This window comes from Balaenoptera ricei, chromosome 1 (genome assembly GCF_028023285.1).
Source record: "Balaenoptera ricei isolate mBalRic1 chromosome 1, mBalRic1.hap2, whole genome shotgun sequence".
In the NCBI taxonomy this organism is placed as follows: domain Eukaryota; kingdom Metazoa; phylum Chordata; class Mammalia; order Artiodactyla; family Balaenopteridae; genus Balaenoptera; species Balaenoptera ricei.
The window spans coordinates 156,545,376-156,569,683 of record NC_082639.1 but is presented as its reverse complement, the minus strand read 5'-3'; the positions used below and the strand labels follow the sequence as shown (position 1 = coordinate 156,569,683).

General features: G+C 48.6%; 1 protein-coding gene and 1 non-coding gene across 3 annotated transcripts in view; both read right to left on the bottom strand.

Moving 5' to 3' along the window:
- Positions 1-24,308, bottom strand: part of PLXNA2 (plexin A2) — a 213,164-nt gene that overhangs the window by 56,389 nt on the left and 132,467 nt on the right. The window contains exons 6-12 of one of the 2 annotated variants that reach the window (XM_059939005.1): positions 21,462-21,585; positions 19,577-19,730; positions 18,434-18,530; positions 14,620-14,734; positions 6,314-6,514; positions 4,468-4,564; positions 862-1,052 (exon numbers count right to left, since the gene is read on the bottom strand). In XM_059939005.1, the coding sequence (XP_059794988.1) occupies positions 862-1,052; positions 4,468-4,564; positions 6,314-6,514; positions 14,620-14,734; positions 18,434-18,530; positions 19,577-19,730; positions 21,462-21,585 (979 nt within the window). The remainder of the gene's footprint in view (positions 1-861; positions 1,053-4,467; positions 4,565-6,313; positions 6,515-14,619; positions 14,735-18,433; positions 18,531-19,576; positions 19,731-21,461; positions 21,586-24,308) is intronic. The other variant, XM_059939016.1, reaches the window with a different exon arrangement.
- On the bottom strand, positions 3,596-3,697 carry LOC132354677 (U6 spliceosomal RNA). Its single transcript, XR_009499366.1, has one exon. It is a non-coding gene; the product is annotated as a U6 spliceosomal RNA (small nuclear RNA).

Sequence of the window (24,308 nt, the reverse complement as noted above, 5' to 3'; positions counted from 1 at the left end):
TTCTCTGACCAGGGATCGAACCCAGTCCACAGCAGTGAAAGCCCGAGTCTTAACCACTGGACCACCAGGGAATTTCCCCCTCCTACTTTCTTAAACATGCAAATCACAGTGGTACTTGCCCTGGCCGATATTCCTAGTCACCATAAGGAACATGCAATTAGTTTCAAAGCACAAGCGACAGTCGGTGAATAGGGAGCAGCAAAGAGTGATGAGCACATATTGCAACCGAAGTTAAATACAACTATTCCTCTCCCCGGCAATTCAAACCCCAAGCAGCTGCATGTTCATTCACATTACCTATTCAACTTCCTTTGCAATTGACTATTCAGGAAACATCAGTTTTTTCCAGGATAACTAATTACCTATTTCTTTCCATTAAAATGCACAAACAAATTGGGACAGAGAGTAAACCCCGGGAAATGGCACGGTGGCTAATGCAGTGTCTGCCTTCACTTTCTTCCTCCGTTTTCAGCTTTGCAACTCTGAGCTAACTGCAGCTCCTGAAAGCGCATTTCTGCTGAGAAAAGCTAAACCTGTTTTCTGAAACGTTCACCCGCCATGCAGCCGATGTCTCGTCCCCACCTGGCTCAGCCAGCCTGGCAGGGAGGCTGGGCTGGCTCTGCCTCCTCGGTGCACACAGACGTGCACGCACATTCGTGCACGGGCGTGAGGACACACTTCCATATGCTTGGCATTTACGCCTGGACACAGGCCATCGAGACACCCGTGAGAGGCTTTACACACCCTTACATTAAACTCACTCTACACCAAGAATTCTTCCATAAAGGCTCAACTCCCACTGCCCTGGGGTCAGCTCCCGGCCATCCATCCCTTCCCACTCTGGGAAACTGGGGGACTCACCTCGGTGATTTGGGGGTTGGAGCACTTAACATTGTGGCTGGACCAGTCAAGCCAGGGGCTGGAGGGGCTGCTACAGTGCTGCTGGAGGGTGCACCTGCGCTCACCGCTGCACCAGCCACACTCGAACTTCCGGTCGGCCTTGAGGCAGAGGCCACAGCTCTCCCGCTGGGCTGCACACTTGTAGAGGTGGACTGCAGAGAGAGGGGAGGCAGTCACAGATGGTGTTGGAGAGGACGCCTCACAATTTACCGCCTTCTTGCAGGCGTGATAGAAACCGCCCCCATCCATGGATAACACCAACGATCATCATTATCCTTGCAAGAATAATTGATGGGGAATTAATAATAAATTGAGCCTCTTAGCAGTCGTTTAAAGGCACTACAAGAAAATATTATTTAAGAGTTCTGGCTCTAGATTAAGTTGGATCAGGGCTTTAATTGTGGCGTCACAACTTCCTAGCAATGTGACAAAGAATTTAACTTCTTTGAACGTTCAGTACCTACTCTATAACATGGTGATAATCATTGTTTTTTGTGAGGTTTGAATGAGATGTTGTATATTCAGTGCTTAGCACAGTGCCTGTAACATAGCTGATGTTCTGTACATGCTTATTATCTTTTCTTTGAACTCAAACTACATTCTTACGCTGCTGCTTCTCTGTCACATATGGCCCTCGCTGAAAGAGGTAAGGACTGATTTCCCCATTTCAGGCAAAAAAGAAGCTCAAAGAGAGATGTAATGACTCTTGGAGTTTACTAAGGTTAGTGCCCCAAGCTGGGATTCTGCAGATCCAACTCGCTGTGCTGCTAGCACGCAGGTCCTGAGAGGAGAGAGGCACACAGGGGACTGGGTGGGTCTGGGAGAGGCGTCAGCTGGGGCTTCGAGAAAGGCCACATGCCTGGCAGAGTGGAGGCAGAGCTGATAAGGAAAGATGGTTGACGCCATCTTGTTCATGGCCCTGTGGATGGAGCGGATATCCCCAGGGAGGGCAAACTGGCTACTTAACAGGTCACTTTTGGAGTCTGCAAATGCTTTTGCTTTTGTCTCTTACCCACTTAGAAGACCTAGACAGGCCAGTCGGCAGAACTGTTTTGTGAGCCCGAGGCTTGGTAGTTGTCTGCTGGAGTTTTGAATTCAGAGTCCCAAGTAGAACTCTACAGAAGCAGAATACTTAGGAAGTCATTTTTCAATGCTTCTGGTCAAGCAGACGTAAGCTCTCAGGCCTGGGTGGCATGATTCTGGAGGTCAGGTACATGCCCCAGGGTAGAGGTATTTTTTTTTCTTCCATGCGTCCCCATTCTACTCCTCTGCTCTGCCAAGCATTCCTCAGTCTCAGCTGCAGGGGCTCTACTGAGACACCCTCATGCCTATGGCTTCTTACGGTAGAGGGCAGGAAATGGGAATCTTAAAATGAACAAATCCGCATTCTGCATTTATTAATATGCACATGGTCCACATCTAATTTCTCATTTGACCCTCATGATGACCCTGAGAGGCGGGCCTCCTTTCCCCCATTTCCCAGATAATGAACTTGGGACATTGAGAGGAGCAGTAATTAGTCTGAGTTCACATAGCTATTGGTGAAAGAGCCAGGATTCGAATCCCAGTTTGTTGGATTCTAGAATCCGAGTCCTTAAGCACTGTGGCCTCCTCCACCCAACACAGTGCATAACCTCCAGGAACAGCTGGGCTCTGGGTGGGAGGTGAATGTGAGATCGCCATGGCCTGTGCATTCAAGGAGCTGCTTAAAAGTTGTCAGGCGCCACAAGGGAGGGTTCCGATGCGACAGCTTGGATGTGGCTGTTTTTTCTCTAAGCTCCAGGTGCAAAGGCAAAACCTCTGGGAACTAAGCCCAGATCCTCAGCCGGGGAAATGCCTATCTCTTAGCACTGAGAAAATCGGGCCTGGGTATGAGGGGAAATAGAAAAAAATCTCCCAGCCTAAGTAGCACCGATTTTCATGGCAGCATCCGGGACAGGGACCGTAGCATCTGGAAGAGATGCTGAAGCACTTTCAGGTCTCCTCCTGTGGCCTCAGTCTCTCTTTCTGTGCCCATGGGGTGACCCTCGGGCTGAAGGACAGGCTTGTGACAACCCTAGCTACTTGAAATGTGGTGAAGTGTGGCTCATGGTGGGGGGCGGTGATAGGGTCCTAGGGGAGGAGGTTTCACATCCCACACCAGCCGGAGCCACTGGGAGGAAGGGCAGTGATGTGGTTAAGCATGTGGCTCCAGAATTAGACTGTTTTGGTTCAAATCCTGGCTCTTACTATTTGACTCTTGGTCCATTTTTTTTCTTTTTTCAACTTCATTGAGATGTAACTGACAAAAAAGTGTACAATATTTGAAGTGTATACTGTGATGATTTGACATACATACAAAGAGTGAAAAGATTCCTCCCTTCTAGTTAATTAACACATCCATCACCCCCATATCTATATCTATATATGTGTGTGTGTGTATATGTATATATATGTGTTAAGAACATTTAAGTTCTACTCTCTTAGCAAATTTCAATTATGCAATACAGTGTTACCAACTATAGCCACCATGTTATACATTAGATCCTCAGACCTTATTCATCTTATAGCTTGAAGTTTGTACCCTGTTACCAACCTCTCCCCATTTCTCCAACCCCCTCAAACCCCTGGCAACCACTTTTCTACTCTGTTTCTGTGAGTTGGACATTTTTTTTTCAGGTTCCACATATAAGTTATACTACACAGTCTTTGTCTTAAAAACATGGAATGCTTTGTGACTTTGTAGCATCTTTGTGCAGGTGTCATGCTGATCTCTGCATCGTTCCAATTTTAGTGTATATGTTGCCAAAGTGAACAGTCTTGGTCCATCTCTTAACTTCTTTGGGTCTCAGTTTCCTCATCTATAAAATGAGGATAATACTGGTACATACCCCTCAGAGTTGTTGGGATGATTAGGAAAATAATCTCAGATAAACCACTTAGTGAGTGACTAGCCAGAGTGCTCATCAAACTGGAGTCACTTTTGTCATTCTTGAGATCTGGGAGGAATGCTGTACTGGGGGCAGCCTACCTGCACCCAGGAGGACCTCCACATGGGTGTGCAGGACATGAATGAGGTGGCCTCATGGAACACCCCCTCCTGCGTCAGCCCAGCTCCTTCCTGAGCTTCGTTGCAACAGCTGTGCCCTCGAGTCAGCGAGCTGGTCCCTCCCGTCCACCTCAGGACCAGGGGAGCCGCCTTACAAACCTTCTTTGTGCAGTGACTGGGGCCAAGGACAGGGGAGCCAGAACCCGATTGGAAATAATATCTCCATTTCCAGGGAAACTGGCAGGACATTCCTGCCTGCTGCTCTCCTGGTCAGGTTCACACTTCAAAGTCTCCGGGAGCCAAAGGAAAATGTGATGAACCGGCAGCCACCCGGCGGATGCTCTGGTTGTAATAAAACAGGGTTCCCAACAGGACTCCTTTGATGGCGCCAAATGTTGCTTTAGGATCCTCTGAAGAATTACGCTGACAGAGGGAGTGTATTATTCATGGCACAGCAGCTGGCTGGCTCTGATCCTTCCACCCCAGTCTTTCCCAGGGTCACGGAAAGATCAAAACTCTACCTGGAAGTAGCTGCTTACCTTTCAGGTCCTGAGGGTTGTCGATGATGAAATTGCCATTCCACACCACGGCAAAGTCCACGGCCAGGTTGCTGATGTCCATCCCGTCGTACTGGTACTGTGGGGAGAGGGGCAGAGGGACACGCTCATGAGGCTTTCCATCACGGGGGGGCGGGGATGCTGCTGCTACCTCAGGGGACCAGGAAGGAAACCAGGGACTCTGGTTCCCTCTGGGCTGAGAGACGAGCAGAGGGAGAAACAGGAACCCCAGGCACCGTTCACATTATCCCTGTGGTGTCTTCCCCCGACTGCTAGTCACTAATGCCAACAGATCCAGCTCAAACCCCTTAGCTGGCATTCAATACCCCCTACGATCCCATCCAAGCTTAGTTCTCCAACCTTCTCTTCGACGTCTCCTCCAGAATCTTTGAAGCACCTGTCTCCAAGCACACCCGCCCAAGCCCCTCTCTGCATGTGTTCAGTTCACATCTCCTAAGAATTCCTCCCTCTCCCTACAGCCTCCACCCTTCACCACCTTTACTCTCCTAGTCTAGCTCAGACTCACCTTCCCCAGGTGTCTTCTCTGCCATCCCTCCCAGCCCTCCCCATCCTCTCCGTCCCCTGGTGTTTCTGTCTTTAACCAGGCACTTCCCGGGAGCTGCTTTGCATCTTTTCACATGAAAGTCTAGTCTCTTTAGAAAGTCCACATGCCGCTCTGTAAATCCCACAGAGCCCTGAGCACAGCACGTGTGTAACACACAGCGGTGCCTCGGTTGGTTGGCCAGGCCCTGTGGTGGCCCTTTCTTTCTGCACGTGAGCTTTACTTTGGTCAACAGTTCACTAGGGAAAGTGCCCAGAGCTTTCTGGGCACAGATCTGATCAGCTCTGCCATTTAAGGCCCCCAAGCTGTGGCTGGGAGTGGCCTTTCTCCCATGCTGATCCCACTGAGGACGCTCAAGCCCTCAGACACATCTGAAACAGCCCCTCTGGTGGCCCAGCCCCTGCGCCTCTGTGGGAATCCCCTCTGTGGGGACTGCCCAGCCCGGCCACTTAGCTCTCAGGGCCCATCCCTCCGGTCCTTCCTGCCACCTTCCTCCCTTTGTTGTGCTCCATTGCCTTCTCATCTCCCACCTTCCCCGGGTGCTTGGCGGCCTTCTACCGATTACAAATTCCATCAAGTGCCCGTGACCCGGGAATCTGACAGCTCCCTGATAAGAGGCCCAGATTCTCTTTATCTCTCCCGGGCGAATTACCTTCCCTCAGCACCTCTGTCACCTTTGTCACATCCCCCCCATCTCCCAGCTGACCCCCCAGAGCTGGTGGGAGACAGGGAGTTGGCAGATGAAAAGATCCTCTCTGGGCTAGTAGTATAATTAAACACCTCGTGCTTTCTGTCTGGCATTCGGGATTGGTTTAACCCTTGCTGCTCTTGGAGTTCACGGCTTCCTCCTCCTCCTCCCTTCCCCCCTCCCCTCATGCCACTCTACTTCCACTTCCGCTGATCTCTCTGCAGCTCTCCTCCCGCGCGGTGCCCTGCCCTCCAGTGGATCCACTCCCTGAATGCGGACAGGGTTTGGGGTCAAGTTGACTGGCGTTGGCTGAAGTTTCACCAAAGGCCAAGAAGTACTCTTTCAACTCAGAAAGGGCACAAAGCTCTCAGCTTATGCCAGGAGGGTCCTCACAGCCCTCCACCACCTGCGTCACCATCAACCTGCTTTGCTCTGTTGAGGGACCCTGGGGCCTGCACACTCCTCTGTCCCTGGAGACATGGGTCAGCCTGTGGACCCGGACGGTTCTGGAAGCCTGGGCAGGCCAGGCTGAGGCCCTGGCTCAGGTGTGAGACAAAGCCCTGCCCTGGTGCTCTTACCGAGCTGTTCTGGCACTGGACACTGGAGCTGTTGAAGCGCAGGGCGGGCACCCGGTGGACGGCCCCCTGTATGTTGAGGACACACTCATAGCCTCGCTGGCCGGACTGAGGCTGGGGCAGGTTTCGAGCCTTGAGAGTGATTGGTTTTACTTCCCCGACGGGTATCAGGATCTCCTCCGTGGGCACCAGCTGGGGACAGTCCTGGGGAGCAAGCAGAGAGCCTCCGTCTGGTCTGTCCTGGCTCATACCTCCCTACTCCCCAAGCCCGGGAGGTGGACAGGCCTTCCATGCCAGGCCATACCCTCTTGCATCCAGGCGGGCTGCCCACAAGGATGTACCTCATTTAAGGGGCACATGGAGTCAGCAGGGAATGTGAAATCTATCTCTTAGCTCCCGGGCCTTGATATCATCATCCCCATCCCACAAGTTGTCCTGTATCTGGTGTGCGTGTTACAATTTAGGAATTAATTTTCAAGCCCCGGCGTGGCAGGTTGTGGATTTTATCTCCTGAGACACGGGATAAAAGATGCTCCCCGCGTCCCTGTCCCCAGGCTGGACCCCCCACCTCTGGGTTTCATCTGTCTCCCAGCTCCTGCTCCCCACCCCTCTTGCACTGTCCGTGCCCAAGGTGATCTGTTATCGGCAGCCTCAGCTTCCCAGCGCTGATTGAGTGGCCTTTCCAGGAGGTGGATCAAGCCCTCCCAGCAATGCTCTCAACACTTGCTCTGGCTTTTTATCTCACTTCATTACCAAGCCTTGCATGAAGACCATATTGCTTTGTAAAAGAAAACAGAAAAAATAAAGTCTTGGTGTGAAGGGGTTGTGGGAAGGACCCTGAGAGAGGGAGGAAGTGAGAAGGAGAGTGATGGTCCTCGGTTCTCCTTCTAGAGGCTGCTTCTCCACCAGAGGTCAAATGACCACCTCCTCACAGTTCCACCCCCTGCCCATTTTCTCCCTCTCCAGGAAGACGTTGCCCAGTGACCTCTGGCAATGAGAACACACAGCCTCCTCCATGTGCAATCATTTCCTGTCTCCGGGGATCAACTGGGCAACGTCTTGAAGGCACCTCTTTCCCTGTCCCCTTCCCCTCTGGGTGGTGGTGGTGGTTCTCAGAGGGAGCTTTTGGGAAGGTGGTGGTGGGGGGGTTGGTATGTTGCTACCCTGCAGAGGGCGCTACTGGCATTTAGTGCCGAGTGTGGGGCAGGATGCTGAACTTCCTCAAGGTGTGGGACAGTCTGGAACAATAAATGGTCCCTCTCCTAATGCCAGAGGCATCCCTGGTAAGAAGCCTTTGGTGCCACAGGAATGTGAAACAATGGACTGCCTTAGCCGTGGGCTTCTCGCTCAGTGTGGGCTTAGGCAGTGGCCTCAGGAGCAAGCCCTTCATGATTTGGCCCCTGCCTCCTTCTTACCCTGTGATTCTTGGGCATCATGGTCCAGCCATACCATGGAGGAATTTAAGGTTAGTCCTGAGGGACCACCTCCCTCACTTATCAACCTCTGATCCTTTGAAGATGCTTTTCTCTCCACCAGAAACATTCCCCTTCCACCCCCCTAATCTTCCTCCTGGCCCCTGACTCAGCCCACTTTAGCTGATTACCTCTTAATTAGCCTTCAAACTCAACCCTGCAGCTCCTTTGTAAAGCCATCCCTGACCCTTTCCCTGCACTGGCCCTCAGGATGGGTTACAGATACTCTCCCCGATCGCATTTAGCCCTCAGAATTGCAGTTTCTCATTAACTTGTCTTCCTTATTGGTCTGTGAGCCTTGAGGATTAGGCTGCGTCTTATTTGCCTCCGTATCCCCAGGCTTTATCCAAGTTCCTGACATGTAGTGGACACTTGGTCATTGCTTGTGGGAGGGTAAATGGAAAATAAGAAAATAAAGCAACAGACAAAACGATCTCAAACTTTCTATTTGGCTCCAACTTCCTAGAATTTTTAGAGATGAGGTAAAGTCCTGCCTTCTGGACATCTAGAGACTTGAGCAGGAGTTTGATGCCTGAGGCTGGGGTTGGAGATGGTCATTGTTTCTGGAGTCACAGGATTACTCAAATTGGTACATCTATATCTATTAAGGAATCCTGAGGATTTATTAAAAGCTGGGTCCAGGAGAAATTTCCCACAGAAACCTATTCCCACAGAAACCTATCTAGGAGGGTCAGGTGGAACCTCAGGGGCCCCGGTGCCATCCCTCAGTGACTGCATGGGAGAATATCAAGCAGGCAAGTTTTCCACAGGAGACAGGAGCATAAGGCAACCCCAGAACAGATGGGTCCCTGTTTAGAAGTCAGTCACTCAAGCTGCCAACTCATAAACTTGTTCTTTACTGCACTTTTACTTTCATTCCCCGCGGGCACTCTTGACAGTCTTTCATATATTTATAGCCAAGAAAAAAAAAATGAACACCACTTTAGGGAAACCCAGGCATCCCATTGAAAAGGAGATACTATTTCCTGTTAGTGGCTAAAAAACTCCCATTGAGTCTAATAAATTAGAATTTAAATTTAGACTAGAAATAAGGCTGAGGTATAATGAGGGTGTGTGTGTGTGTGTGTGTGTGTGTGTGTGTGTGTGTGCATTTGTGTGTGTATACCTGTAAGAGAGAGAGGGAGAGAATAGATATTCAGAATCAGAACTAGTTGATATATTGTAAAGGATGACCAGTTGTTTTTTCATCTCTAATGAGCTCAGAGAACAAATTCAAATTTCATGAGCGGAGTCTTAAAGATGTACTTTGGGAGTACAATGTCTTAGGTTAGTAAACAAGATTGTAGAAGCCTTTTAACTATGACAAAAAATATATGTATGCATGTGTATATACACGAACACACAAATACACACCCCACGCACACCCTCATCTTTTGGGCTGGGCTGTCTGGAAGTTGGAGAATCATAAGGAGACTTTATGAGTATTTTTATGAGTTTTTTAAAGAGGTTCTAAAATTTTTGAAAAAATTCCCGTGGTCAGACTTTCAGACTTTTTGGGACTAAATTGAAGGATGATGATTAGGGGCTTTCCAAACGCCTAAACAGGGTTCCAAGATTGCCCCAGGAGAAAAGAATGTCTTAGGCTTTGCTTGTTTTTTGTCTGTTTCTCTCAGGTCAGATGGAATAGCATCCTTCCTTCCCTTCTCTAGGGCAAAGGGAAGACATGGCTGGTGCCCAGGTACACTCTCTTCTTCCTAGGAAATACAGGGATATACAGACTCTTTGGGTTGTGAGATGGTTCTGGTGAATATCTTGAGGGAGCAGTGCGTCTTAGGTGGAAATGGCAGTGGTGAGGGCTGAAGGCAGGTGCAGGAGAGCCGGCAGCCTGAACATTGCCAAGTTGTTGGAACTTCAATACCTCTGGGGCTTTAGGAAGGTGATGGGTTTCATTAGATACAATGAGGCCACTTCCAACCTGTTTGCTTCTGTGAGTACACACACATGCATGCACACAGTTCCTGTCCTAAGAACAAGGGAGCAAATAATCATGGCAGGCTTTTTCTGCAGAATGTGAAGACTGTTGTGAGCATTGTTAAAACACCCATTGCTCCTGCAGATCCCCCCAGTCTCCTGAATGACCTCTGTACGTCATCTTACTCCGCCTTCTGCCTCTAGGCTAACTGGCAGCAGGATATCCCTCCATAGCAGCAACCTGAGTTTCTATCAAGATGAGCAGACGTCCTGTTGGGGAACATCCCAGGGGAGGGGTGAGCTGGGGAGGAGGAGACAGGACCAGAGGGAGGGCAGGACCCTGGCACAGCAGCCCTATGTATGAACCTTTGGGCCACATGATCCACCCTGTTTAGCTGTGCTTCTCCAGCTTTCAGCGCTGGGGACCCTTCAGCCCTCAGAAACGACTTCTCCCATGTGGAAATGACATTATCTTCACCCGCTGGACTTCAAAGAGAGAGAGCAGCCAGCATCCTGGGAAGTTAATCGGATTTATTTGGTTCTATCTTTCCTCCGGGACAGGGCGTAAAGAAGATATATGTATCTACATCTCACTAGGCCTGGTTTAGCCATGGAGGGAGATGAGCTTTTAAAGCTGAAAGCCATACATACTCCTGCACACCCACTTGCAAACACCATGTCACAGCTTGATCCGGTCCAGGGAGGCCCAGATTTCTGGGACCCCATCAGAGATCTGCTGTGCTCTGAGTGGGGGAAAGGTTTGGCTCGTTACCTTAAAAGAGCTCAAGGGACGGTTCAATTGAAATTCAGCTTCCTCATCTGTAAAATGGGGCCTGTGATGTCGACAACCCTAGACTGCAGGCAAGAGGGACGTGAAGGTCTGTTGTAAGTGGTGATAAACCGGGTTAACCATGTTAACATCATTACTGCATATTTCTCGCATGTGTACGTGAACACAGGATCGGAGGACTTCAACAACCTTAGAACCAGCTTGGGAACGCTGAATCATGACTTCTGCATTTATGTGAGGATCATAGGAAAATTGTTTAAACTTATCAACTTATTCATCTATAATAGAATCCACTTCATAGGGTAGTTAAAATTAAATGAGATAAAAATGTACATGTATAATGTTGTATATATAATAAGAACTCAATAAATGTTAACTACTAATATTTTTATTTTGAATTGCATTCACTCTAGCACAGTGGTTCTTGGTTATCGGGACTAAGTGTGGGATTGGTCCATCAGCCCTCTGGAAAGAAGTAGGCAGATTCATCTCATGTCCTGGTTGCCTTTGTATCTGGAAGTAGCACTACTGACCTGTCTTCCATGGGCAATTTCTCCATCTGTGGGGATGGATTTGTGAGGGTCCCTCATGACCAACGGTGCAGGACTAGGTTGAGGTTAGGTCCGCAACTGTGGCTGCGACCGTGGAAATAGACAAGCGGACCAGTTCTGATTTTCTGGAGAAAGCATCCTGTACTCTGCCTTTTTGGATGCCTGAGTTCTCTGTAGCCTTGGGCAAAACCCCAAATTTTTAGCATCTTGGTTACTACATCTGTCAAATATGAATTATATGAAACTGCAGGTCTGTTGTGAGAATCAACTGAGATGCCATATGTCAGTGGTTTTCAATCTTCAGCCTAATCTGGGATGAAGCCCAAGAATTTGAATTTCTAACAAGTTCCCAAGTGATGCTATGCCACTGGTCCCCCCATCCCCCACCCTCCTGTCACATGTGAGAGAAATGCAAATGTGTGATACATTAATGTTACTATACACATCAATGGAGCTAATCAGTTGTACATTGTTTCTAGGAAGAAGACAGATGTAGAATTTTGATTCAAAGTTGAGGGGCCCTTACTGGAAGTGTAAAAGAGATATTCTAGGAGCCCCAAAGAGGCACCTAAGGGATTTCCAGTCCCCAGAAGAACCTGAGGACATAGGCAGGACTCTTAACTGAGTAAGGGGAACCTCACTCGAGCCGGCCACGTGCACCTTTGCTGTTCCCCACATTTTCAGGAACGGGGTTCCCCCCAATGCAGAGCTTTGGACAGGACAGAGCGGGGCCTGGGAGCTGTTTGCTGAGAAAGGACATGGGAGTGGCTGTGGCCCTGGCAACCTCCTCGGAACCTGCGCCCTATTTCCTTTCCTGAGTAAAGTCAGGAGCACTGGGGCACCCTCACCCACACCCAGTCTCTGGGGCCCTGCTGGCTAGTGCCTGTCAGCAGGGCGAGGGGGAGGTGACGGAGACAAGGGCATGTCTCTCACCTCAAGGAACAGACATTAAGGAGAGGAAATGAAAAAGGAGATGGGAAGCCTCTTGCTTTCCCCCCAGGGCTCTTTCGGTATTAATTTAATCCTGACTTGGGATGGCAACAGCTTCTCCCAGGCCCAGTTCTCTGGAATTCTTGAGTCACCCGTGGCTGAGAGGGAGCTGTGTTCCGGTGACTTCTAAAGGGCGAGAGGGAGGTGGCATGATTTCAATTAGCCTCTGGGCCTCAGCCCTTCGGCCTCCACACGGGGCAGAGTTACTGGTCTCGCTCTGTCTGACGCCTCTCCTGCCCTCACTCCAGCTGCCCGTTGGGTCCTGTCAAGCTTGGCTTTGGGTTTCTCTTTGCCCGAGGGGAGCCCGGCAGCCAGATGAAAATGAAGCAGCTGCTCCTTCTTATCTGGACCTGCACGTCACCCTCTCTCTCTGCATTCTGTGGTCCTCCTCGATTTATCTTATTAACAAACTTCGGAGGTTAGAAGTGACCAGTGTGAAGGTCAGTTTCTGAGACTGTTTACCATGACCTTTCACTGCCCACCCTTCGTCTCTGCACAGCCCTGCCCTGGCCTCCTTGCCTCCCTAGGCCGTTCTTCTATTGACACCCAAGCTGGGCTCATGCCCTCTCCCCCCGTACCCTCGGCTCATGGGTCCTTTCCTGTGGGTGAGAAGATTGGCCTGAAAGTAGTCTCATCCTCTTGCAGAATCCCAGGGCTGGGATTAATTTCCGGTGTCCACTAAGACCAGGGTGGCGCTTTCTGGTCAGCTACATCAAAGCATACAGACTGGCCAGAGGAAAAGCCTTCTTTGAAAGGTTTTCAGGGCACTAGGTAACTGGTTCCATCCTGCTGAGGCACCTGTGGCTGGGTCTGCCTTAAATACCGCCTGTGGGCACCATCTGTGTGTCTCTCTTTCAAGACAGGCAGACTCCATTTTTTCTGGCTGAATATAACACATATTGTTTCAGAAGCTCAAAAGAATTCATGGTCACGTGTGTGTGTGTGTGTGTGTGTGTGTGTGTCTGGGAAACCTTTCAAGGACTACTTTCTTCTTAAATTAAAAATTTAGGGCTTCCCTGGTGGCTCAGTGGTTGAGAATCTGCCTGCCAATGCAGCAGACACGGGTTCGAGCCCTGGTCTGGGAAGATCCCACATGCCGCGGAGCAACTAGGCCCGTGAGCCACAACTACTGAGCCTGCGCATCTGGAGCCTGTGCTCTGCAACAAGAGAGGCCGCGATAGTGAGAGGCCCGTGCACCGCGATTAAGAGTGGCCCCCGCTTGCCGTAACTAGAGAAAGCCCTCGCGCAGAAACGAAGACCCAACACAGCCAAAAATAAATAAATAATAAATAAAAAAATTTTTTCAAAACTATTAAAAAAATTTAAAAAAATGTAGCTTTACTGAGGTATAATTGACAAATAAAATTGTAAGGTATTTAAATTGTACATCATGCTGACATGTATATCAAGGCCTACTTTCTCGTGTGTATGCATGGAAGCAACCAGTACTTCTACCCAGATTAGGAGACAGAAAAGACTCTATTTCGTGAAATCTTAGACAAGTAGCTCCAAGGAACACTTCCTATCAATGGCATTTGGGTAGAGTGGTCATTGGTTCCTCTATGCTTTCATGCATGCATGCTACAGATTTTCACTGAAAAAGGCACTGAGGATTTAAAGATAATATGTAATCCTTGCCTTTAAGGATCCTGTAGCCTAGTGCAAGAGGGAGACATATAAAGGCCATAGCAGTATTTGCAAATGCTACACTGTCACTTATTTACATTTGCGGATTTTCTAAAAGGTGGAACGAGAGGGGAATGTATATTTATACATATGTGCATTTGTGGGAATACATAAGGTCTCTATAGTTGTTCAAACTCATCTACTGGTCACTCTGGGGCGTGAAAAACATTAGACACTGACCCAGCAGGCTTCGTTGTCCTAAGGCCTGCTATGAATTTGTAAGAAAGTCAACCTCAAGGAAATATCATTGGGTGGGATATTCACTGGAAAAAGAAGAAATCTGATATTGCACTGTGTTGATGACAAAGGTGGGTCTGGCCTTAGGGATGGCACTTCGACTGTATAATAAAATGGGACTTTTAGCAAGGCCTGGTTCTTTTCACCAGTTGACTGCCTCTCTCTTCTGTAAGGCCACCCACACAGTCATACACCAGAGTCAAAGAATCACTGAATTTTAGACTAGGAAGGGAGGTTGGCATGAAAGAGTGGTTGAGAGTGAATGTTCTATTGAACTAGACTATGTCTGCAGCCAAGCAAAGGGCTTAGACTCAAAGAACAAACGCCATTCACTACACTCTTCTAGACCATGGGGCCTGTTCGGTGGGATATATTTCCTCTAAACTTTCAGTCTCAACCCTCAGGTGCCCTCAAGCTTTTGAATGCACACAATCTTAGGAGTCTAGCAAATATGGCACACTTCTCTTTCTCTGGGGTATTTGCTGCCACTTTTTTTAGCTTTATAATACCAGGGCTTTCTAACATTTCTGGGAAGAAGACCAACATGGACCAGGGCAAGGAGATGGCCAAGCTGTTGGACGGACCATCTGAAAGAGGAGAACCACTCAGATTCACTGGGGCTGCTGTTGTGCCAGGCTGAGCTCTGCTTACCTCTGAAATGTTGATCCGGCCCTCCTGGAAGGAGCAGGTGGTGGGGTCATGAGTACAGAGGTTTCGGTATTTGCACCAATGGCAGCGGAAGGCGCTGTTGACACAAGACAGGCACCTGCAAGGATAGAGACAGTAAGAGGCAAAGAGAAGGGAGCAGACAGGGAAGGTAAGGGTGCCAGGTGGCCTATGTGTCATGATGGAAGTCTGTTATCCTAGTCTCACTCTCAGAGGGGTAGATTGGTGGGGCATCCCCAGCCCTGAGAATGGTGGCTTATCCCTCTAAGATGTTCACGGGACCAGAAAATTGAGAGAAAAATGTGTTCAGAGTGGGAATAATGTAACTTAGAAACCAGTGGTGTGCTAGAGCTGGTCTGTATCAGCTCATGACAGCCGATTATTCATATTTTCAGGAATTTTACAAGCGGTTGGCATCATGATAGCAGCTGAAAATTAGCTATGGAGGGAGTATTTATGCCATAGAAATTGGAAAATGCCATATAATAAGTTTTTCCCCTGATTTCTGATAGTTAAACATTTGCCAGCATACCACCATTTATAAGACAGAATCGCGGGGGTGGGATGAATTGGGAGATTGGGGTTGACATATATACACTAATATGTATAAAATAGATAACTAATAAGAATCTGCTGTATAAAAATAAATAAAATTAAAAAAATAAAGACAGAATCGCCCAAAGAGCGCAGGGATAGAAATTGGGCAGATCTGGTTGCAGTTTTGCCTCTGCCACTGCCACTGGGGTCACCCTGAGTAAGCACTTTACCTTCTGACTTGGAATTTCTTCATCTGTCTGTACTAAAACTTTCCTGTCTACTCCATGGGGTGTTTTGTGTCAAACGAGATAATGTATAGGACGTGATTTTGAAAAGTATTTACAATGCTAAATGTATTATTTTTAAGTGCTTAAATCACTTGTTATTTCAAGCTCTTAAATCACATTGGAGGGCTTCCCTGGTGGTGCAGTGGTTGAGAATCCGCCTGCCGATGCAGGGGACACGGGTTCGAGCCCTGGTCCGGGAAGATCCCACATGCCGTGGAGCAACTAGGCCCGTGAGCCACAACTACTGAGCCTGCGTGTCTGGAGCTTGTGCTCCGCAACAGGAGAGGCCGCGACGGTGAGAGGCCCGCGCACCGCGATGAGGAGTGGCCCCCACTCGCCTCAGCTGGAGGAAGCCCTCGCACAGAAACGAAGACCCAACACAGCCAAAAATAAAATAAATTAATTAAAAAAAAATTCGTTCCACATCTAAAATAATTCGTAATTCATAGGTATGGATTATTAAAACAATAAACATGACACAACTAAGTTTCTCTCCACCCTACAATGAATTTCCATTTAAAAAAAAAAATCACATTGGAGTGTCAATGATTGGTTCATACCACCTGTGTTTCTGAGTTTTGGGGGAGTAAACGGTATTAAATGATAACTTTGTCCCACTCTCCAGGCATAGATAGCAACAGGCTATGTGTGTGGCTTCTGCCTTTCTCCCCAGGGTGAGTGAGCACTTCTTTCCCTCTGGTTTCCCCTGGAGGCTGTGTGTATCATCTAGGTTCTCTGTGTGTGATCAGACCACTGTCAGGGAAATGGGTTTTGCAGGTAGGGTTGTTCTTCCTGCTTCTTGCCAGATCCTCTAGTCTAGCCTCTCACAACTAGACCAACCTGGAAGGGACACGGCCAGGTCTGCAATCTGGCGCCACCTGGTGGGGGCTCTGATGGCATTTGGGCGGATGGGGCTTGATCCAGGGGTCACTGGCTAATACTTCGCAGTGGATTGGGTGCATTAGCCCATCTACACTTCTTCCCCATTCCAAATATTTTTATCCCCTTCTAGATATGCCCCTAGTTATTTTGTTCCTGAACCTAGCCCAGATGGATTGGTTCTTGCTAACATCTTATGATTCAGCAAGTAAATCATGAAAATGGACCAAGGATGACGAGATCAGGGTTTTAGAACAGGTTCTTCCATTGGCTAATTTTGTGACCTTTGTTGCAGCACTTATACCCTATGGGCCTCAGTGTACCATAGTAAAAGGAAAGAATTGACTCTGTGATTTTTAACTGTGAATGTCAGGAGTAAAGAAGGGTAAGATAGTGTTTTGCAATAAAATGGAATCTTTACTGTCAAGGATACCTGCTTTGTTTTTCTGTTAAAATTTGTTGCCTGTGACAGCATCTCCATTGCCATGGCAATATGGTTGAAAGTGGTGACATCACACTGAGTTGCCATGGAGATGTGGATGCTCTCACAAACAATGTATTCCTTCACTGCTGCGTTGTGGGAAGTTCACTCTCCAAGATGCTTGCATTTCCCAAAAAAACGGTTAGCTGGGATTGGAATGCAGTGGTTAGGGGGCAATTTTATTCATTTCAGCTTCAGCCACATACTGCCCTGCCTTGGTTCCTCCCAGGCCATTTTGTTCTGTCTTTCTCAGCACATCTATTGATTTGGCCAAATGGGGCTCAGGTACGTCTCTTTCCTTAGCTACTGTGGAGACCCTAGAACTCTAGAAGATGATTCTAATCATGAAAAATCAAGATCAGAAAAGAGGAGACTAAGGAGCCTAATTTGCCTATTTTGATGGCTAAAGGTTCCTTTAGGGCTTAGCTGCAAACAGACCCTCTCCCCACATGGACTGCTGGGCCCATCGTGCCCACAGCCTAGACCCTCAGACTTGATACTGCTGGAGTCCTCAGGTTGTTCCTGCCCTGGGCAATGGGAAGTATGGGTCCATAGAATATTCTCAGGTACTGCTCCTTCTGGCATGGAGCTGTTGCTTGATCTCTCTCCTTGTTGATTGACCAGGGTCACATGGCCCTTATGTGGCCCTATTATAGAGACGCGTTTCCCTGTTTCTAAATCAAATGGTGCATGAGTTTCCAGATGGTATGGAAGGAGTCTCAGTTTCACTTCGAGAGAGGAACCAGCAGAAACTAAGTATGGGTCTCTCTCTCCTCCACTCCAGGCCCTGCTTTTTACTTATGAAATGCTCCCAGCTTCCTGCTCAGCTGTAGGATCTCACAGCCAAGGGCACTCAACTGGTAGGCATTCTGCTGCTGGAGATGGCTGGTGAGGTCAGCTGGGCTGCACTTAAGCCCCTCTGAGGGCTGGTGGTTGGGTCTGGTTTTCCCCTCCTCCTTGAAAAGTTGAAGGCTCAGTTTGGACCACTGTATAGTTTAAAGCTTCCTCTCCCTCTCCCAGCCTGAGTCCTTTATTTGAGTGCTGGGTGAGGCTGTTTCCCCATCTCTGAGTCCCTCTTCATGTGGTCATGGATGATGTGTCCAAGCTCCACTGGTTGTCAGTCTCCATGTTCAAATCCACCACCAATTGGTATAAAATGGAGAACTTTTCTTCTGCGTCCTGAGCCATGACCTTTGTTTTTACTTCAAACCCTCTTTTAACTCTTAGTTTGAGAGTTGAGCGTAGGGTGTGTTGCAAGGGAGACTGAATGAGATCAGAGGCTGTGGAGAGTGAAGCCATTTGGTTTAATATAACTGAATAAATGGAATATAACTGAAAAGTAACAGTTATGGAGAGCTTACTGTCTTCCAGACAATGTTCCAGGTCCAACTGGGAGACTGTGAGGCGAATACAATACGATTCTTGTTCTAAGGGAACTTAGAAAAACCCCACACTCATATCCAGACCCAGGGCAAGACTCCTTCTGGCCTGGCCCTGCCGTTACCTGCTTGCTCACTAATTTCTCCTGACCTCATCTCTATAGAAGGACGTTGGTCTAGGTGATCCTCTGGCTTTGATACTGAACAATTACTAGTGCTGCGAGGGGTGTGCTTACAGTTGGTGGGCGCTGCAGTTGTAGAACTTGAACTCGGTGCCGACGAATATCTTTCCTGTCTCCTTGGATCTCAGCTGTAGCTCTAGCCCAAACCAGTCTGGAAAAAGGAAAAAAAAGGAGAGGGTTACAAATCTGGAGCACAGTGGAGAGACTGAGGGTTAATCATTCAGCCACTCCAGGGCTCCCCTGGGGCACCGATGGTAGATGGAGCCTTCTTGAATCTTCTTCCAAGAGACTCCCTTTCATCCGGCTGATGACCAGCCCATCACTGAGACCCAGACACCCCCAGCCCCCCTCTTAGGGAGGAGGTAATGGATCAGATCCCACAGAGTCCCCTGCCTTGGTCAAATATGTTCAGTTACTGTCAGAAATATCAGGTCACCAATATAGAATAAAAATTTAAAAAAAAGAAATATCAGAACAAAATTGGGTCATTTGTAGAGATGTGGATGGATCTAGAGACTGTCATACAGAGTGAAGTAAGTCAGAAAGAGAAAAACAAATATCGTATATTAACGCATATATGTGTAACCTAGAAAAATGGTACAGATGAACCGGTTTGCAGGGCAGAAATTGAGACACAGATGTAGAGAACAAACGTATGGACACCAAGGGGGGAAAGTGGCAGGGGGGCAGGGGGGTGGTGTGATGAATTGGGAGATTGGTATTGACATATACACACTAATATGTATAAAATGGATAACTAATAAGAACCTGCTGTATAAAAATATAAATAAAATAAAATTCAAAAAAAAAAAAAAAGAAAAAAGAAATATCAGGTCAAAAGCCCTAAAAGCCCCCAGTTCTATGGAGAGAACCCGCTGAAAACCACTGACTGAAGCCACTGACATTCCTCGAAGGGAAGGGAAGTCTGGAAAAAATCTTTATGCACTGTGCAGGCTTAACCCAAATGGGAGCAAGGGATTTCCCTCTTCCTGAAGTTTGCTTTGGGGCATGACAGTTTGCTTTCAAACTCAAACAAGTTTATAAGCCCTACTGGTATCTGGCAATAAGGAGACCTAGTCAGGCAACTGTCAGTCAGTCTGTGCTGGTATTTGCCACCCGGTCCCCTGGGTCCTCTTCTCTCGGCCACCCTGGTAGGGCAGCCCCTAGCATGTGACTCTCATGGCAGACACTTCTTACCTTGATCCAGAGGGATGACAGGCACAACCTTGGGCCCTGGTGAGATGCAGATGACCTGGCTCCCAGATACCTGTCCCTCTACCTCTGTCAGGTTCCCAAAGGCACAGGAGATGCCCGCAGACAGGTCGGGAGCATCCCTCACAAGCAGGCTGAGCTGTGGGAGGAGCAAAGGGATATAATGCTGTAGGAAGAGCCCTTGGGGATCAGGAGACCTGGGCTCCAGGCCCAGCCCTGCCATTGCCCACTTGCTCACTCATCTCCACTGACCTCATCGATAGAGAGGATGTTGGTCCAGGTGATCTTCTAGCTCTGACACTGAACAATTACAGTAGCACTGCGAGGGGTGTGCAGGGCCAATGGTTTTTATTATTAATACTATTAATTTTTCAGTCTTGTCCGGCAGCAGAAAGCACTGGGGGGAGGGGGAGGGAGGGATGCTAGGGGGAAAGGTCCCAACACCCATCTCAGACCCAGCTCATTTTGACATGAAATCATGCAAACGTGAAAGCAAGTCATGAGCTGAGCCCTTCACAACTAAGCCTTAGCCCTGGCTCATGGGAGAACATGTTATCACCAGCCTGGAGGTTTATAAGGAGTTTACCGGGTTGGCGAAAGACAGCTGGCTCCTCACCCTGGCTGTCACTCAGGGTCTGCTTACCAAGGTGGTGGGCTTCCTAGAGTTTCTATTCTCTGTTCCTCTCTGGCTCTCTGCCCCCCGACAGCTCCCCTAGAGTAGGGCAGTCGCCTCACAAGGAGCTTATGGGATCAGAGGAAGGCAGGAAGTGGACACTAATGGCTCAGATGATGTCTGCTGTTTCTTAGGATTCCAGTGATCTAGGTCAGTGGTTTCCAGGCCTTTCAAGTTTGAACACTCTCCTTTGAATGGTAAAAATATCACAGAGTGTCAGAAGAATCTCTTGATTGAGAAATCATTTAATGGCAAAACGCTGCTCTGAATTCAGGGTACTTGGAAATGGGGTTGTACTAAGTGACCACAATATAATATCTAAGTGGTATTTGAAACAATAGGTGAGAAATGTGACTCTCAGTGGGGAGTGCCCATGGGGGTTCATGGTGACAACACCCTGTGGCCTGCAAGTGGCCAGTCATAAGGGAGGGAGGTCTCCCTTTGTCATCCCACCTGGCAGGGATTTCTTAGTCACAATGGCTATCACCTAGCCTTTCTATACATTTGTTTGCTGCTGAATCTCTGCCCCAGTTTCGTTTCCATGGGGCTGAGAGACTTAGGTACAAACTCTGCTGTTTGTTCCCTGAGCTCCATGGGAGCCAAAACCTCCCGGTGGGGATGAATGAACACAAGTCTTGGAAGGTTCATTAACTAATTAACATTTGTGAATGCTCATAAAACCTCCAGAATGAAATAACCGTGCAGGGCCTGAGGACACGAAGTATTTGGGGTTGCAACTCGACAGGTGGTTAAGGACCACTGTATTCTCTTTAATATTCTAAGCACATACTGTGAATTAAGTCTCAGTCTCTCTGTGTCTGCCTGTCTGTCTGTCTCTCTCTCATATACAAGCACAAAGGCAACTCCAGGTTTCTGTGAGAGACTGTATCAAGTGGACTATTGAAATACACCATATACCAAAGAATGGCATTGGACTGCATTATGTTGTAGCTGTTTGTTACTAAATGCAAAATCTAGATTTACAAAACAGATCAATAGGTAATGAATCTGCAAGGGGCTTGGCGAACGACTAGGCCCTTTACAATAAGAGTTACCATAGTTTTCCTACAAATATCAGGTTTCCTCGGAGCATTTAAAGTGTGAGCCATTTACATTGTGCAAGTGTTAAAGGAACACACCCACACTTGTGCGGGTCCCACACCCCACCCCTCCAACCTTCCGGATGAGCTTACTCACCAGCCGGCTGTGCTCAGACACTGAGATGCTGCTGGGATGCACCTCGAGGCTCATGCACTGGCTGATGCTGGCAGCAAATCGATTAGGTTCCCAGGCCCGCTGGCACTTGTCCCTGCGGGAGCACCTGCCACAAACACAGATTCACAAGAGGTCAGGCCTCTGAGACCCATCTGTTTGAGGCTCCAGAGTCCCCTGAAGGTAAGTGAGAAGGCTTTGCTGCTCTGAGGCCTGTGTGCGTCTTCTCATGACAACATTCACTTATCCCAGAGGGCCTGGTGACTCCCAGATGGTCTCTATTGCAGTTAAAGTCAGACTAATAGAAGTGGGATCGACCGCCAACACAAGAGATGCGGTTTAGACATAAAGAATAGCTCTAGATAGACAGCATCTTTACGGGAAGCTCAGTGAGTGAGGGAGGGAAGGTTGGGGACGTGAGAAGTAGCAGGCCAGAGACTAAAAATGTGAACTCTGGAGCCATAATGCCTGGGTTCTAACCCCAGATCTACAGCCTACTAGCTGTGGCCCCTTGGACAAGTTCCTTAATCTCTCCACGCCTCAGTTCCCCCAACTGTAGAATGCCGAGGTCAATGATAATACACTACCTCGTAGGCTTGCTGTAAGCATTAAATGAGCTAGTGTTTAGAAAATGGCCCGTTCTTAGCCCTTCTAAGAACAATATTAATGATGATGATTCTGAATATTATTATTCTCCTCCAGGGATATTTAAAAACCTGGACAGGTTCTTAGCTGTGTGGGACAGCATGCATGTGATCTTGTGGCTGGATTCATGGCTCTCTGAAGGCAGGGACCATGTTTTATGCATTGAGCTATTCTACCTGTCCATGGTATATTTTCAATAAATGTTTGTGGTGAGAAGGAGAGAGACAGGGAGTCGCAGGCAGGGTTGCCCCTGTCAGAAGGCATGTGTGGCCGCTTCTCCTCACATCTTCATCTCTGGTTCTTGGCTTCTCCGCCTACAGCAGCAGGTGGGCACTGTGACGCCTGCACACAGGGGCATCTGGTGGCCACTTAAGTCACATGGGAACACGCTCCAGGGCTGGTGCTTCTCCAACCAAAGAGCCACTGGGGACACTACAAGATTCCACAACCAGGCGGAGATTCCCACCCAAGCTCCCCCCAAAGTCCCTCCCCCCTCTTCCTTTCCAGGCACATAATGGATCTAAATATGAATGCTGTCAAAGAAAAGAATTACTGAGGTTTAAGTGAATCCTTAAGATAGCTCTAAAGTGAGCTCTTGACTGGAGCCTTTATCTCATTGACTCACTGAAATGGCTCTTTTTTATCATACTATTTATGGCAACAGCCCTAACAGAGATAAATAGCCTCTGAGACAATAACGCACTTGCAAGAGCAAGGCATACAGAAGAGACAAGAAGGTTTCAAATCCCCCCCGGACCCAGAGGCTCTTGAGCAATTTCTCTCAGGACTCTGCCTCCATTAAAATCCAGTGTGTGGGCCTGGCAGCTGGGGTAGCCCATCCACTCGTTCCTGTTACCCAGGCAGGCGGATGGCGACAGGTGGGAGGGCACTGCCGGAGGGGCTGGTGAAGATGAGAGGGGCCAGAAGAAGAGAAACCTCTGGGTATAACCGGGAGGAAGCTTGTTCCCCATGTGCTCTTGGCAAACAGAGCTGCTGGAAGGAGAGGTGTGCCCTGGCAGGTGATGACAGGGAAGGAGCTCAGACGGCAGAGGAAACCTGAGACTATCTTCATGTGGTCCAGTCATTCTAGGATCCCCAGCTGACCTGGCCCAGGAGGATGACGGGGTGGTCTGGGGCCTCCGGGAGACTTTGACATTGTGGCTAGATTGGCAGGGAGGAGCAGGGAGTGGGTAGTATGGCCGGATCTACCCACTGCACAGTGAGAGGGCAGGTAGCCCAGGACAAGGCATGAAGCTGGGAGTGGCTGTCAGGTTCTGTGGAGAAAGAAAACCTCTTGAGGTGAGAGAGCCTTCTGGCTGTCAGGCCAGCCTCACTGAAGGGAACCCAATTGTAGCCACCTTTTTGCCATTCCGGGGGCATAGTGGGAGCAGCATCAGTTTCTTTACCACTTGTCTGACCTAAATGGAGACTCACTGTCTGGGTTCTGGTGAGAGCATTTCTGGCGAAACTTTTGGAGGAGGCCCTTACCTCCAAATCTAAGCAGGGAACTCAGTATCTGTGGGCTCCAATCCAGTCCGGATTTTGCATCTGTGAGGTGCCCGCTTCCCTCCCTCCCTCCATAGCTCTCCCAACACCTGCTGCAGAGGCTGGAAGCCAAGAGCTATTGTGCAGGACCCTGAACTCTGGCCCTCCGCCTCCGCCTCCACCCTAAACCCCGCACATTTCATGGGGATGCTTTGCCGGCTGGCATGGAGCCAAGGAGTTTCCAACTCCACTGGGGAACAGAATTCCTAGCCAGCTCCTGCCTTTGGAGTTTTCACCCTCTTCTCTCCCTCTGGGACACTTCGAATTAGGAAGTTTAAGTGTGATTTTGCATTTCTATTGAGCTGGTATTCAATGGCAGGGGATGTATCTGAATAGGGATGTGAGGCCAGTTGGAGTGAGATGCAGACTTCTTGGAATCGGGCATTAATGAGGCCAGAAGGGTCCTCCCAAGGGTTCTGCGTCCATAACAATTATTTTGACTTGTGTAGCTTATCCTGAGCTTCCTTATTGCCAAAGCATTTATTATTTCATTTAACCCTCACAGTTCACCTGCGAGGTAGGCATGACCCCTATTTAGCAATGGGGAAATGGAGGCCCACAGTTGTCAGTGGACCATCCTGGGTCACACAGCAGCTAACTGGAGTCCAAGCTTCCCAACTCTAGTGCAAACTCCAGGAAGGA